The following is a 17,222-nucleotide window of genomic DNA, read 5'->3' as shown; positions in this document are numbered from 1 at the left end:
ATTAAAATTTTAAGTGGTTTTTAAAGTGTTAGTTAATGTAAAACAAGATATATATATATATATATATATAAATATAAATATATATAACATCAAATATGGCCTTTTAGCTAAAAGAAGCAATTATATTTCTCATATCTGTGTCACTAATTGTCTCTTGACACTTTCCATTTCAGTGAGGATTGTGGCAGAGAGCTTCCTAGAAAAGAATCCATTTCTCTAACTTGATAATCTTTGTAATGCCCTTTGGTGCTGCTCTAAGCATTTGCTCTGAAGGAAAACTTTGAAGCTTTGCTTTCTCTACTTTGTGCTGAGTTTCAAAAGTGTTACCAGACCTGAGTCGACCTTGCCAGTGTTGAGGGAGGGGCCATCTCCGCCGCTGCCATAGCCAAGATTGTTAAAGCCATTTTGTATGAATAAAGTAATGAGACTTCCTCCATAAAGTTAAAATGGTTTTATTATACAGTAATTTAGCATTTTTCTCCCATCTCTCTTAAAGGTTAGCATGGGGTTTGCTGAATGTCCCTTAAAGAGGAAGGCAGTAAAAAGCACAGTTGAACAGAGCTTGCTTATATAGACTGTTAAATGCTCTTGTGTTAAGGAAATTAAAACTTCGTTAGCTAGAGAAACAGCAATAGTGCTAGGCCATATAATATTACAAGTATCTGACATTCTAGAGGGGTCTCAGCAGAAAGGCTTGTAGGCGTCTCTGTGGTTGTCCTCTCAGCGGCTCCAACCAGAACCAGAAAACTCAAGCTTGTGTACCTAAGCTGCAGACATTTCTTTCTTTCTGAGTTTGTGCTCGTCAGCAGTTTTGTCTGTCTATATGTATACTTTTGTTATGTTTGCTAGATTTTCTTTTAATCTTTTAATTGGCTTTCTCCAAGTTTTCTCAAGGTCTTTTAAAGTTTTTCTCACACTGACTGCTTGTTACTCATTCATAGTCAGCAAAAACCATTTAAGGGCATTTTAAAAAGACAGTAAAAGACTCAAATCCAGTTTTATAGAGCCCAAGTCAACACGGCTAGTACAATTTTTAGATTCAAACCTAGTTACAGACATTAAAGTTAATGCCAGTTTACTTTACTCTGTGTTTTTCTTTCCAATCCAGGTACCATTGAGACCAATCCAGTCAGATGTAGTCAGTGATTATTCCTTAAAAGTAGAAAGGCACTGCAGAGAGTTGTGTGTCTGACAGCCAAAACTAATTTACTCAAGCAGATTCTGCTTTCCTTTTAAGAACTACAAGAAAATACAAGTATATAATATTTTTTTTACAGACAAGTAATATTTTATTTTGAGAAACAACATCATGTTGTTTGTGTCGTTAACAGTTGCAGGAAACTCAGACAGTGCAAAGCCGGCATTAAATCATACTTTGAAATATAGAAAAACAAAAAACAAAGATAACGTGATTAAGGTGTCGACATTTTAAAGTTCCTTCAAAATCTTATTTTAGCGATTAGCAAGATAAGTGTGGCTGGTATTACTAAAACCACTGTCCAAAAAGGGTTACAGAAGGAGGTTAAAAGTTGAAAAGGACAAAATAGAGCAAAATTCAGCCTTCCTGTTGTCTGCTGGATTTCTTGCTCTCCCTCACTCTCTCCCAGCTGGATTATATAATAGACACATTGTAAAAGAAAAACCTTACCTGCTTACATCGCTATATCTCCTCTGACATCTCGGAGTCTTCTTTACTCAGTAACAGCCTCCACACCAAAGAGTGTTGTTTTTATCACGTTGGCAGCGCTGGAACATTAGTTGTTTTACAAATGGGGAAGAAATGTAGATTTTTCTGTTTCTGACTGTCTTGTTAGTGTCGATTAAGCAGAAAATTGCCAGATTCCAGTTACCAACCACAATTGCTCTCTGCAAATCTACATCTCCAGTTCTCTGGCTATAGAAGTCAATGAATTGCTTCCATTTCTCATTTGTCTGTTACTTAAAGACTGAGTTTTTAAGTAGCAAAACACCGATTAATGAATAATTTAGATGTAGGCAAGGTACTTAACTTAAAAACAGCAATTTTGTCCTCGCATAACGACTTCGTGGAAAAGCTGTTCAGATAGCATATTGTTGCCAAGAGTGCTGGGCTGTAAATGAGTGTAAGGGGGAGGCCAGCGTCCTAAAAACATTATTACCGCTTTAAGATATCACAATAACAGCGTCGCTATTTGGAAGCAAAATGTAAAGTAATCAGAAGTGACCTAAGCCATTTGCACAGGCATGTATTTACTGGTGAGGATGCGTAATCAGGTGTGTGTGTGTGTGTGTGTGTGTGTCTGTTTGTTTGTCTGTTTACATATTGGCTTCGTTCAAGCGCACCGCGTTTAATTCCAGAGTGTGGGTGTGTTTTTATTCCGACTGATGCAGGCTGGTGGAGTGAGTGCCAGCACTGCAGCAGGTTACACATAACAGTTGTTGTTTTTTTTTTTTCTGTGTTTGTTCCCGACTGCTGACTTACTGATTTATTCAACCACCTTAAGTGTGTCTGTGTTTTGTGCATACGCTGCATGGACATCCAGCCAGAGGAGACTAAATTCTAGCTTTATGATTCAAAGGGGCTGACATTTATTTACCAAAAGGGTTAGTTTATAGTTTTCCCACACCACTCCAACAGTCAAGAAGTGAAGGTTGTTGTTGGGCTTTAACAAACCGCAGTGCAGTGATGATCCTAAGCTCCTCTGGGTATAATCCCGTGCTTATCCATGCAGCAGGCATGAACACTGACACACTGGTGATGTTCTGGTTCATTTGGTCTGTTGGTTAATGGGTGCAGCGTGTGCCTTACAAGTTGGGCGTAGGAGTTTTTCTTATCCAAGAAAGATTTCTGGTCCTGTTTGTGTGTGTGTGTTTTTTTTTATTTTTGTTTTAGGTAATTTTATTGAGTAATATAAGTAAATGGAGGAGGGGGTTTAATCTCATGATGGTTTCTTTTGGTGCTGTGTGTTCTTTAAATGGGTCTAAGCTCTTTGAGGGGCGTTTGATCATTATTTTCATCAATGAGAAGGTTTCCTTAACTCGAATTCACTGATTCCTTGTCATTTCACCGTATTACAGGAAGCCGTCATTGGAGGACTGCTGGCTGAAACCACCTACTCCGTCACCGTGGCTGCTTACACCACTAAGGGCGACGGAGCTCGGAGCAAAGCCAAAGTCGTCACCACCACTGGGGCAGGTTAGCAGCTGTTTGATCAACGTTTTCAGGCATAACAAGAGAACAGATCAGACATACCGCTTAAATAAGCTCTGCAGTCGGCGTTTGGGACCTTTTGGTGACACCAAGGGGGTCATTTGCAGGCACCACAGTATAATATTTTTAAAAATTAAAAATATAAAGTCTTGAGATAAAACTTTTTTATAGCAGCAGCGTAATTTAACACAGGCTACCATCACTGTCATTATACGTGGTTGGCTTACAATTACAATTAAATAAAGACGAATCACGTTATTTTTACTTTAAATGTTTACCATTGGATGTTTGATTTAGTAATTGATGACTTATTTATTTAGTTATTTGACAGGGACAGTACAATTAAACATTGCAACCAAACAGGTGGCCGATGTCCATGTACATAAGGCTTGTAGCCATGGGCTAATTTGCAGCGATCGTCCCTGGTTAGGCTTTTAAAAGGTGTAAGCATTAAGGGGGAGGAAGGTTAGTAAAGACACACAAATGCATAAAAAACAAGAGAAGTTAAAACAAACAATACAGTACAAGCCAGTACTGTTTCTGTCGTCCTATGTTAACAACATGATCTGACACAGTGGTCAAGTTTTCTTAGCCAGTCTTCAAAATGGGAAAGAGAAGAGTACATACCTTTTTTAAAGTGAGGCGGATTTCAAGTAAGAGCTACAATGAAACAGCTGCTCCCTTAGATTTCCTATGCGCGCTGATAGAAAGCTGCTTAAATAGTGGCATCTTGTGGTCATCAAGCCGCCATACCAACCATATGTACCAAGTGTTGTTGTTTTTTGTTTTTTAAGAAGAAAGGTTAAAAACATTGTCTCTCCCACCATCACTAAAGTGAATGCGTGATATTTCCCCGGTGCTTCTGGATCTTTTACTAGAACTATGGCGCTGTTGGGCAAACAACACTGTCAGCGGGTTTAGCCTAAAACAAGGATAACTGCGTGGAACAGCAGCTTGTGCTCTGGGCCTGTTTCTCCTCCAAGGGCCCAGGAGACCTAGTTAGAGATTTTAAAAAGGCCAATTTAGAGATTATAAATAAAAGTCCTGTCACAAGAAAACAGCTGCTTTCCAAAGTTGCCTGTGTCAACAGTCAGAACTATAATTTAAAGTGTGACAAACAAGGCCAGACGAGGATCCAAGTTTATCTCGCCTTTTAAGAGGATGAAAAGGAAGGTGGTTAAAAAAAAAAATCTCCAAAGCAAAGAGTGGCATTTTGGGGTCACAAGCCTACATGGTTGGTATTTTAAGACTTTTTGTACACATCATTACCTGAAGTGCCTGTATCCGCGTGTACTATTCATCCGGATCAATCAAGACCTTCCGTTTAACGATCTCGGATTGTGTTTGAGTTCTTCTACGTCTCAGTTTTTAGTTGTGGTTTTGGACATCTTGTATATAAATTTAGAATGCGCTGAATCTTTTCATCTTTTTCAGTGCCAGGCAGGCCCACCATGATGATCAGCACCACCATGGGCAACACAGCACTGATCCAGTGGCAGCCTCCCAAGGAGATGGTGGGGGAGCTGATGGGCTACCAGCTGCAGTACAAACGCACCGACGAGGAGACCTTCACCTCGCTGGAGCTGAGCAAAACCAAAGACCACCACACCGTCACCGAGCTGCACAAAGGAGCCACCTACGTCTTCCGCCTGAGCGCCCGCAACCGCGCCGGTGCCGGCGAGGCCTACGTGAAGGAGATCAGCACCCCTGAAGATGTGCCCACAGGGTTCCCCCTCAACCTCAAAGTCACCGGGCTCACCCAGTCGAGCACGAAGCTCACCTGGGAGCCCCCGAATCTGAAAGAAAGGAACGGCAAGATAACTCACTACCTAGTGGTGTACAGGGACATAAACAATCAGCAGGACAACACCAGCCGCACGATGGACACGAACTTGACCATCGTGGGCCTCAACCCGGACACCACTTACGACATCCGCGTGCAGGCTTTCACCAGCAAGGGCCCCGGACCCCTCAGCCCCAGCATCCAGAGCAGGACCATGTCCAACGGTGGGTCATTTATGCATAAACTCCTGTGTGCTTTGAAAACATGGCATCAGGGCTTAAAACCGTCATGCTTACGTCCGTCAGCAGTCTCTTGGCTCCGTAACTTCTACAGAGAAGCACTTTTGTCTCCCGTCAGTGCCACGGCTCTCTCATCTCGCTCTGCCTGTGTACTGCAGCTCTGTTTATTGATTTACAGAGTGCTAATCTCATTACACGCCACAGTCACATTACCACGCGTCCTCATCCTCCATCCTATTACCCATGAACCTAAAGCGTACCGAGCACGCACCTTCTCATGCGTTTTATAATCTTATAAACGTACGATTTCTCATTAATTAGAAGATTGATGCCTATTTTAAGACACAGGTTGCCATTTCTGCTGTCGCACACCTTTTCCTGTGATCTCTGAGATCTCACCCTGTTGCTCTTGTCTTGCAGATTTAATGCAAAACTGTCCATAGGCCCACTGACGTTTTGACATTTAGACTTTATTGCATTTTATTGGGATGCTATATGATACACCAACACAAAGTAGTGCATACATTTAAAGCTGAAAGATGAAAAAAAACTTATTTGAGATATTAACTTGTGAAAAAAATCTCTTTGTAGATTTCCCAACGCTTAACTTTGGTGTGAAAGCGGTCACAAAAACATCCGTGCTCCTCACCTGGGACCTGCCGGAAAACCACAAATCTCAGGCTCCATTTAAGGTAAGCGTCAGTCAAAATGCTCAGAAATATATTCCCTGGCATCTCTACTTGTACCAAGGTGGCTGGTAGTAGCACGAGGCTTTAATGGGCCTGACTAAAGTGCGAACGCACCAGCAAAGCATTCTGGGATTTGTAGTATAAGCGGCGCGTGTGCCGTCTACCAGCGGGTCAGGTCTGGTAGAAATGTATCATTATCTCGCTGCCCAAAAAGAGCCAAAAGAAGGAGAAAAAGGAAGAGAGAGGAAAATGATAAAGAAAGGAAAGCAGAGAAAAAGAAGAAGAAAAAAATATATATATTCTTTGGCAAAGTTTTATATGTATGTGTTGTGGAGAGTGGAAACCCAATATATTCCATTGCACCCACAATCTTAAGTTTTCTCCCACTGTGTTTTTTGCAGATTTTGTACAACCAACAAAGTGTGGAGGTGGAGGGAAACCAAAAGAGGAAGCTGATCACGCAGCTGCAGCCGGACACCGACTACTCCTTTGTGCTGACGAGCAGGGGCATCATTGCTGGAGGTCTTCAGCAGCAGGTGTCCATCCGCACGGCCCCGGACCTCATCCAGACCAAGCCCATCACGCAGACGTCTCAGGGTGGCAAAATGACCATCGACCTGCCCAAAGTCCAGACCACCACCCGCGTCAGGTCAGTATATGGAGCAAAGCAAAGCTGGACAGACGGGCACTCGTAAAAATGAGTGATTGGGAGCAGGTTTTATGCTCAAATATTAAGCTAAAGCTATGTGATGATGTTAGCACAATATGTAATCTGGAGAAAAATAGAGCTTGATATTGAAATTTGTATAAATAAATGATCTATAAACATGAACATTTAGAGGTACCAGCATATGAAACAGTATTTAGACCCTATTTAGGGCGAAGTACACAGAAAACATTCATAATAAATATTAACCTTTCATTCTGTTTTATTTGATTGTTACATTTATTCTTTAAACGTAAGAGCGTTTTTTTTTTTATATAGCACCATTAAAACCTCAAATTGCTTCACATAAATGTCACAAACATCAAATGCTTTAAATAAAATAAGCGTTGTAGCTACAGTGAAGAAAAACAACCCGTAACTATAACAGTATTATAATTGGTATATAATTAAATAATAAATAGTTTGCATAAATAATGAATGAAGAATACAAAGCGTTGATCTGAAATAATTTGTTGTCTTAGTTTGTTTTGTTTTTTTTGTTTTTTTCAAATTAATGAAAATGAAAATTTGTCAGCTTTAATAATTATGCTTTGATTCTAAACTCTAAATAATTCAGCTTTAAAAGTTTGCTGATGTGTTGGGATGCCATAGATTAAGCTTGAGAGTAAAGAGATTCGATTAATAAATAATTGTTGGCATTTGGCCTTAAAGACACCATTTAAACATACATCTTTATAAAATTACAATCTCATCAAAAGGTTAATTTATTTCAGTAGCTCAGCTTCGAAAGGTAAACTGTATGGGTTTGTTAAGATGTTGGTACTTGTGGCAGTGTGGGCAGGTGCCACACCCTGCTGGAAAATCCGTATCTCCATAAAGTTTGTCAGCAGAAGGAAGCAGGAAGGACTCAAAAATTTCCTGGCGGATGTCGTTCGTGACGTTAGACTTTATAAACACGGTGGATCAACACCAGCAGAGGACCGGGCTCCACACCTGTGGAAAGGTCACACTGGATCCCAGTTAACTTAGATTTTGTGCTTCTTCACTCTTCCTCCAGAATCTGGGACTTTAAATAGTAAATTAAATACATATTTTATAAAGTTTATTGGGCCACTGAACAACCGTCCAGTTCTAGCTCTTATAAGGGTTTTTTCTTTCTTGTCTCTTGTGGATTTTTTTCTACCACACTTTTTCCTTCCACTCAACTTTCCATATATGTACAAATCTTAGACAAAGCGCTCTGTGAACAGCCAACTTTCTTAGTAATGGCTTACCCTTATTGTGGAGGGTGTTGATTGCAGTCTAGTGGACAAATGGCTGATCATGAGTGTTTCCCATAACATAGGCATAAAGTAACATTTCTATATTTTGTCTGAAAGAAGCTGAAAGTTGGTTCTTCACTTAGCTGTAAGACAATCATCAAAATTAACAGAATTAAACGCATGAACCGCACTACAAAAAGGGAACTAGAATAAGTGAAATTTTCATGAAATGAGTGTATTTGTGCTTGATTTGAGCAGGTAAATAAGATTATCTGCCAATGGAATGAGCATTTTGACCCCTAAAATAAGATAATTAGATAAATTACACTTGAAATAAGACGACAGAGATCAGTTGTTCCTATTTTAAGTGCAAAAATCTTATTCTACTGGCAGATCATCTTATTTACCTGCTCAAATAAAGGAAAAAACACACTGATTTTAAGAAAATCTTGCTTATTTTTAGTTCAGTTTTTGCAGTGCGTATCTCGTTTTGAGATTAATCACTAAAACTACTACATTTTAGTTTTATTTTTTTTTGTTATTTATGATATTTATATTTACCTAGATGCACCTATGGTTGATGGCAGGATTTTCTTGTTCAGGAGTTAATCCACATGAAACTCTAACAAATGGTAATGCTTTTCAGGATGAACCTCAGGAATAAAAACATATCTCTGATCAATAGCAAAGCGCCGCTCCGACTCTTTAACTGGAGCTTTTACTCTCAGGCGTCCTTACCACACGAACGCCGATGACAATTTAGACTCAACATCGGGTTGAGCTGCTTTCTTCTGACGCCCGTTGTTAAGCGCTGGGTAAAGCCTTTACCGTTATGTACACACACTCGCGCAGATACGGCCATGTCAGAGGAGCGCGGCGAGTTGACTGGTGCAAAGATTACGGGGCTGTCAGGTCCGGGCCAGGTCCGGTTCAGACTGACAGATTATGAGGGCGGGTGATTGGAGACGGAGGAGTCGAGGGGTGTGTCAGCCCGTGGTGGTGAGGAGCCTTGTTGCACACGTCCTCTCCCGGATTTGAGTGACTGTTGAATCACAGATGCGAAGCAGGGAAGAGGAGGAGGAGGAGGAGGAGAGAGAGGCAGCTGCTTTCACTGTCAGCAGCAGCTCGTTTTACAAAATGCCGCAGTGGAGAGAAAACTTTCAGCCGAGAGAGAACAGCCGTGGCTTGACAGCGACATAGAGCCAACGCAAATATAAACACAAAGACATGAGTGCTTTGTGTACTCTAACATGTATGCTCTTCCAGTCTGTACCTAACCTCCTCATTTTGACCCTTTCCAGTGACGCCCTTCATTTCCATCCATCTGGATCTTCATAATCACTGCACAAAAAGACATATTTGCTCTTATTAACCTCAGGGATCTCCGTTAGCTGAAGGCGCCGCTCTCCTGGATGCTGTTTGTTCTGGTCTATGTGGCAGATGTTCTTAGCGTTTAGCCATTAATTGGGGAATGCAGCGCCAATCTGCTGGAGTTTGACCTTGGTGGTGCTCACTTGTGAATGTGTTGACTGTGTCACGCTTTGTTCGAACAGGCTTTTATTTATTTATTTATTTTTATTTCTCATCAGATGGTATTACATCGTGGTGGTGCCCAAAACGCAGTCCATGCAGCGGTGGAAGAATCCAGACGAGGTGGACCTGGAAGAGGTGAGTGCCAGGCGGGGGGCTGATTGGCTAATGTTCCCAGGTTACACGGGTCACGGATAGCATTTTCCGCTCCAACTGGGTAGGGAGTTGCCAGTGGTAGCCAATTAGCTCTACCCTCCTGAGCTCAGGGAGGAAGAGGTTCCAGGGCAGAGAGATATTAAACAGTGAGTCACTCAGGTAGGTGGGGAGTCTCCTGATTGGATGCCAGATCTGCAAACAGCGGCCATCTGTCGAATTGTGTACTCGGATAATAGTATTAATGTGTAACAAGTTAAACAGGGTTTAACTTTATCTTTATGGTCCTCCTTTGTGAGCAGTACGGATAGATTTCCCTTCACTTTTACATTTATTGGCACCTTTGGGAAAGGTATGTGAAAAATAAATAAATAAATAAATGAAACTGTTGTTGCAGTGACACTTTCTGAGCCTCAATTTTGTTTTTTGACAAAATCCAACCTTTAAATACATCACTGGTGTGGCAATTGTTGGTCCCTCTTATAAAGATATGCGAAAACTCCAAAATAATATAACTTCTAAATAAATTATTAAACCTCTGGTAAAACTTGACGCTAAAAAAATCGCTGGAAAAATCCAAGTTTTGGTCTTTGTTCAATAAGGGGAAGAATAAAGCAGAGAACCAACAATTGAATTAGGATTAATTGTCGATTAATAGTTTATTAGAATAAAATTCTTTCTATCCGATTAACTGATGACGTCTGCTCAACTGACCTTCCTTCTGGATAGCGGCCGTTATACAACAATGGCCGCTATCCAGAGGAGGGTGTCACCGCTCATCCTTAAGCAGAACCAGACCACAGTAGTTGTAAAAGAAACAATCATGGCGCAGGCATGGCAGAACAGCAACGTGAAGTGGTCCAGAGTCTGGTGTGGGATGATTTTACACTGTTTGATGATGACAAGGATGCAAAATGCACTTTATGCAATTCTGGTTTTAAATATAAACACACAACAAGCTCCTGAACTTATCAACATAATGGTGCTATTCAGCCGTGCTGCATGGCGGAGCAGCGTCAACCTCTCAACCAAGACTTACTGACGTGCTCTGAAGGCGAGGATGTGATAATAGAAGAGCATCACGCAAAGCAGTTGAAAAATGATGGAAAAATACACGAAGCCAACAGCACGGTTGGTAGTGAGGGCTTTCATGAAGATTATAAGTGTTATACATATTTCTAATAAAGTAATTTTTTTCTATTCAGTAACCTAATAAGACATGTTTATAAAATAGAAGTAAACGGGAACCTAAGTTTAATGTGTACGAAAACCACATTTTTTGGATCATTCTGTCAACATTTAATACAGGTGGCACAAAAAAGTGTTTAACATATAATGATGTGAAGAAAAAAATAATTAAATTAGCCCTTCGTGTTAAGAAAATGGCCGCTTATCAATTAATCGTTAGTCAATCGATGAGATTAGATTTGATTAAATCATTAATCAATAACTTGCATCCCTAAAATAAACTTTAAGAGAAGAAGTTCGTGGCATCCATAGAAATTCTCACCATAAAAGAAACTGAAACATTTATTTAACTGTATGTTATAATATATGTCAAGAAACATTTAATTACTTCATGTTTCCCTGAGGTATAGAGATAATATGCAAAAGCGAGCCATTTCTTTTCATCACTCTTCAAAATGAGAAAAACTGCTTCTACTAGTGGCTGCTCAGCTCAACCTACTCACAGGACCCGTGTTTATCCCAGTAAAACACACAGTGAGGAGGAGGAAGAATCATTAAAAACTCAGCTAGGGAGCTTAAATCTATGTTCTCTGGTCATTTTACTCTCTCACAACTAGAGGAACCCTGCGACAAATAGTGTCCAACGATCAGGGGAAATCATGCAGTGTGAGCAGTGCTGCTGCACTTTTTCAAGTTCTGAGTGTTTCTACAGGTGTCCCCTCTACCCCCGTTCTCTCTTTCTAGAGTCCAACTCTGGTATTAAAGGTGCTCTCACAAAAAAGAAAAAAAAAGTTAAAAAAAAAAAAAGTAAGCCAGCTAGTGATTGCTAGACTTAAATATCTATCGATCCTTCCTGACGAGGATTTTCCGTGTCAGATATGACTGGGTTGTCTAATGTAACCGATATGTTTGGTTATTTGCTCATTCATAAATAATCATTTATTTCTCTGACGTGAAAATAAACAAACCAAACCTGAACAACAAACTGATCGTACAGTGTGACAGGAGTTACTATCCAGATCTTAAGATTTCTAACTCACACAGTGTGACATGTTCAATGCCCATACGGCTTTTAAAGTTGCAGCCATGTGTGGCGTCTCTATAGCAGCCATATTATGCCATGTGCATGCCAACTGGGTGTGGGAGTCATGGCAGAAAAAAATAAACACTTTTTTAACCGATCAAAATTGTCAACATCTTTGTGCTTTTTCCTCTGAGCTTTTTGGCAAAAAAAAAAGTAAAAGTAGCTGTGTTAGGTTCAGCAGAGGATCTGGTATGCTGTGGACCAGTTTATGCTCAATAGTCTTTGTTAGAGTTCATTGCATCATGAAACATTTGGGCATTTTAAACAGAAATCTTTTGGCCCTTGCTAAAAAAAAAACTGAAAATGGGTCATAATTGGGTTTTTCTACAGGATTATGGCCCAAAACATCTGACTTAATCAGCATAAAATGGTTCACCAGACAAAATCAACCTTCTTTTATGGCTAATTCCATAAAAGAACAAATACCTTTCATTTAAAATTAAAATTAAAAGCTGGGATAACTAACAGTAACTAGCCAAAGACAAGACTATTTAGAGTTGTCCTGCTAGTTGAAGGTTATAATAATTGCGATAAAGGATGAATTAATTTAAAGGCTTTTTGAACATCCTAACAATGGGTGGCAACAAGTATAGTTAAGGCTTTTTACCTTTTCATAAAGTTTTACATGATTGCCTAATATATTTATTTGGTGCTGTTGTCTAATAATGATGCCACTTACCCCTGGGTAATTTTAAACCAACATGCCTGAATAATAAGCTGAATATTTTAGTAAACTCTGAGGCACGTTAATCTGAATCGCCATTGCTCAAGGTCCCCCCTTAGGAGTAACGCAGGAGACGGAGAGAGGGAAAGAGATGGGACTCCCTGAGTCATTAAACACCGAGCAGGCCATTGTCTCCTCCCTCCAGCATAATGATTTAATAAAGCTACATCTGGAGCAGCACATGAGACACCAGTGACAGAAAACAAAATGCTGCTGAAAAACACAATGCCGCAGTGCTGCACGCTGCTGCTCATTTATTAACCAGGCTGGCAGTCATGCTGAGATTGTGTGCTCCACCAAGTGCTAATTGCTCACTTCGTAGCTCGGCTGCATTGTTTGCTGTTGTGCCAGCGTGCAAAGGGCATTTTAGCGCCGTGGAGTCATTATCTTTTACTGAGAAGCACAGCCGACCCGGAACATACACTGTCAATGCAAAACCATTGTTATCCTGAGATTTAAGGAGTTCAGATGCTTTGATTCGTATTATGAAATCTAGTTAATGCCTAAACCTAAACCTGGGCTGATATTACAGCTTAAATGCTGTATTTTGACAGGTTGTCAGGTCTCAAGGGTCATCTCATTTGGGCTGTGTTACTAATTTTAAACCACTTTGCCTTTATCCTACAGCTGCTCAGGTCCAGAGAAGGTCCGGTCCTGAGGCGCAGACGTCACGTGGAGTCCCCCAGGGCATACGTTGCAGCCAAATTGGCCAGCCTGCCGGCAACCTTTGTGTTGGGCGATGACAAGGATTACGCAGGCTTCAGAAACAAACCCCTGACTAACAACCAAGAGTACCTCTGCTTTGTCGTGGCGGTGCTACGAAATGAAGGGACGGACAGCACAGCTAATTATGTAAGTAGCATCCTTCTTCTCTAGTTGGACCAGGGCAGATGGACCTCACATTGTATTTCCTTGGCCGGTGATTCTCAAAAGTCGGACTAGTCTATCCGAAATGGTTGTTGATAATAATAACAATTAAAGAAAGGGGCTTTATTTTTGAAGTGGAAAAACAAAACGTTCTGGAAGTTTTGTCAACAACTGATCAATTAGGTTCCTTATGAGATGAATTATCAACATGTCCTATCAAAACAGAGAGTAAGCTAGCTAGCGTTAGCCTAGCATCTTTTGAAAGATCCTCAGTTGAGCAAGGCTTTTTATGAAAGGTTTCTTGATTTTTATTAAAGGGTTTCTGCTGGATCTTAAAAAGTAATAAATACTATATCCACTGTGTGTGTATTAGTCCAATCGTCAATTTAACATTATCGAGAGGAACTGCTCAATATATCGCAATATTGATTTCAGGCACATCGCCCAGCCCTTCTTTATATATTTACAGTGCTGCAAAGTATTTTCCCTCTTATAGATTTATTGTTTTTTTGCGTTTGGGTTACAGTTACATTTTTCTGAGTCTGAAATACATTTCAATTTCAGACTAAAAATAACCATTGTAAATACAAATGTCAGTTTTCAGTGATGATGAAGGGAAAAAAACAACCCAGCTTGGCAGCATTTTACATCACTGTGGTGGACTTTAAGCCCACTGTTCTTGGCAGAACTGTTTTAATTGAGCCACATAGGATGGGTTTTGAGCACCAGCGGCTTGTTTAATTCCCACCACAGCATTAAAAATGGATTTAGATCCAGATTTTGGCCAAAAACACGCTGCATGACTCAGGTGAGCATGAGCTTAAGGTCACAAACCGATGGCCAGACATTGACCTTCAGAGCTTCTTGCTAGAGGGCTGAATTCATAGCTCTTCCGGTTACAGCAAGTGATTCACATCTTGAAGCAGCCTCAGACCATTATAGTGTCACCAACATGTTTGACTGTCAGTACGATCATTTTTTTCTGACATGCTCTTAGTTTTAACACCAACCTTAACTAAGGCAAGTGAGGTCTTGCTTTAGATGTCCTGTTTTTTTTGTTGATTCCCTTTTCAATTATATTTGTTAAGCCGGCCACCTTGACGTTTCTTTTCATCTATTCTTGAATGTCTTTAGTTTGGGGGATGCTGTGTTGCTATTTGAGGTCTTTTAGCCCGCTTGGTGTTGTTGTACGGGTTCTATGTAGGTTTACCAGGTTGATTCGCAGATTGATTTTCTTTAATGAATGAAAACTGCTAATTTTGCTGTCTTCGTCTGACAACAAAATTTGTTTAATGGTCAAATGATGAGCAAAAACAAAACAAAAAGATCTATAAGGGGCTGAATACTTTTTCATGCCCTCTCTTCTAACCATCACCGGGTATTTTTAACTTTTATCAGTGTTTTCTGCACTTTTAAGGCACTTTTAATTCTTGTCGTCTCTTTTTATGTACAATGAAAGGTGCTTTATTTGTTGAGACATAAAACAGGATTACAGTAATCAAGTTTTGAATAAAATGTCTTACAATTAAAGTGGCCATTATCCTTTAAAAGTTAGCCACAAACAGCAAATTTAAACAAAGGGGTTTGCTCATCGGGAGTTGTTCTGGACATCTGACGTGTCGTAGTCAGATTTGCTCCTTTAAACAAAGTTTTAGAACCTCCCTAGATGCCATTTAAAACCCCCACATCATTGAACTTAATGTATTTCAGGTTAAGTTTCCCCCCTTCATGGATGGAGCCCCGCCATTCCTCAAGCATTTAGCAAACAGCAGTGATCCGCCAAGGGGGTTGTTTGTTTTTCTTACCACCACTTAGCCTTTTTGTAGCAGCCTCTAAGAGAAATTGCAGCTTGTCCTGATAACTCCCTTATCAGTTGCCAATGACATCAGCGATCCAGCTCTGGCTTCCCTGCAGCCAGCGGGGGTCCCATACAGATGTCTTAATGCTAATACAGGCCTCTTGGCTTTCTAAGTGGAGGCGCTGTGCACTTGTCGAGCAGCTCTAACACGGAGGCCCATGTCTCTGTGGGATGGTCTGGGCTAAACTTCACTGCAGGAGGAACGAGAGTCTGCGATTGCTCGGGGCTCCTGTGCTACCCCGGACATGCATATTCAGTAACTGGGCCCTCTGCGACCACAGAGAGGGAGAAGTGCTTCATGTCTTTAAACCGAATCTCAGACTTTTTTTACCTATTTCTTTCCTTCCACTCCCTCCTTTGAGCTCTTTTTCTCTCTCGCTCTCCACATCTTTCTTCACCGTTAAGGCGGCAGAGGAGATTGATTAGTGCGGCTGGAGTTAAGAGGCAGACGAGGACCTGGTCACAGGGCCAAGAGAGTCCGTAAGGCAGGCCTGATTCCCTTGAAGCGCTACTTTACATGTCCCTAAAGCCCCCCCACATCCCCCCAAGTAATCCCTCCACTCTGAGAAGGCCACGGATGTGCAAAGGAGGCAGTCCTGGGCAGCTATGATATATTTGACTTCAAAGGAGCTCCTCAAATCCCATCTTTGCACAGGACTCTCGCCACACCTGCAAGACACGGCGCGTTGGATCAGCAGGGCTCAGTATCGGCCTCTTTCCTTAAACTGACTAGAAGTTACACACCTTTTAAAGTGGATCACCTATAGCTATTGGACCCAACTCACTGGGTGTCAATTAATGAGCTCACCTCCTTATTGCCACTTTTCTGCAACAAGCTTCCTGCAAATTACACTCATCAGTTCCTCAATGATACATTATTTGGCACAAGTTCTGTATTTTTGTTTGCAAAAAAAGGTGGAAGCAACTTTTTTAAGAGAAGGATAAGTTCCTTTCTGACATGGATGCCTTTTTTGCACATTTTTTAATAAGTGTATTTATTTTCAGTCTGTTAGAGTATTAAGCTGCAGCAGATGGTTTCACACGGATTAAAGAAGAGAATATACTTCCAAGTTCTTCAAATTAGTCAAAAAATGTGCCTGTAATTAAAACTACTGAATGAAATCTAGTTATTTCTTAGTGTTTCCTTTCACTGAACCATAAAGATGCTGTCTGCCAAAAACAGAGTACCTTGCGAAAGTATTCACTCCCCAGACTTTAATGTATTTTATAGATGTTTTATGCCACCAACTTAAAGCAGCACACAATCAGGAAAATTATGGATAATTTTCAAGCTTTTTTTGACATATAGACGTCAGACATTAATATTTTTTTACCTCCTTTACTCTGATATCTGTAAATAATGTATAAAACAATTTCCTCCAGTCTTAAATCTAAGCTCTGTATATATCCAGCTGCTCTGTGAAGGCCTCAGAGGTTTGTTAGAGAGGATTAGTGAACAAACAGCTTCATGAAGACCAAGGAACACAGCAGACTGGTCAGGGAGAAAGTTATGGAGAAGTTTAAATCAAGGAAGGTTATGCGTGAAATGGTAGTTTTGTGCAGTTTACCACAAGCTATGCTGGAGAGCCAGGAAGTCACAGAGCATACTGTGGCGGATAAATGTTTGACCTACATGCCAAACGTGTGGCCCAGTTAACACTGGACATCACCATCCCATCCGTGGAACATGGCGGTGGCAGCATCCCGCTGTGGGGGACGCTTTTCTTCGGTCGGGACAAGGAAGTTGGTCAGAAGGGGGCAATCCTGCAAGAAATGCCGTCAGGAGCTGCAAATCAATTAAGCCCAGGGAGTTTGTTCACCTTCCAGCAGAGCAGCAACTCTAACCATAGATCAGGGCTCTTCAGCCCTGAACTAAATAAAAAGGCGATGAACAGACCTCTGCAGCCCTTGATGGCTGCTGAGGATGTCATGCAGTCGTCTCATTCAGATGTGGTGGAGCAGAGACACGCAGGACAGTGGGTCATGAG

General features: G+C 40.9%; 1 protein-coding gene across 22 annotated transcripts in view; it reads left to right on the top strand.

The window, feature by feature from the left end:
- Nucleotides 1-17,222, top strand: part of LOC105931007 (protein tyrosine phosphatase receptor type F) — a 280,629-nt gene that overhangs the window by 198,830 nt on the left and 64,577 nt on the right. For all 22 annotated transcript variants that reach the window (XM_036138431.1, XM_036138434.1, XM_036138432.1 and 19 more), the window contains 6 exons: nucleotides 3,058-3,175; nucleotides 4,625-5,197; nucleotides 5,804-5,904; nucleotides 6,303-6,550; nucleotides 9,420-9,498; nucleotides 13,137-13,361. In XM_036138431.1, coding sequence (XP_035994324.1) covers nucleotides 3,058-3,175; nucleotides 4,625-5,197; nucleotides 5,804-5,904; nucleotides 6,303-6,550; nucleotides 9,420-9,498; nucleotides 13,137-13,361 — 1,344 coding nt within the window. The remainder of the gene's footprint in view (nucleotides 1-3,057; nucleotides 3,176-4,624; nucleotides 5,198-5,803; nucleotides 5,905-6,302; nucleotides 6,551-9,419; nucleotides 9,499-13,136; nucleotides 13,362-17,222) is intronic.

Source organism: Fundulus heteroclitus, chromosome 6 (genome assembly GCF_011125445.2).
Source record: "Fundulus heteroclitus isolate FHET01 chromosome 6, MU-UCD_Fhet_4.1, whole genome shotgun sequence".
In the NCBI taxonomy this organism is placed as follows: Eukaryota; Metazoa; Chordata; class Actinopteri; order Cyprinodontiformes; family Fundulidae; genus Fundulus; species Fundulus heteroclitus.
This window is presented reverse-complemented; position numbering and strand designations above follow the sequence as displayed.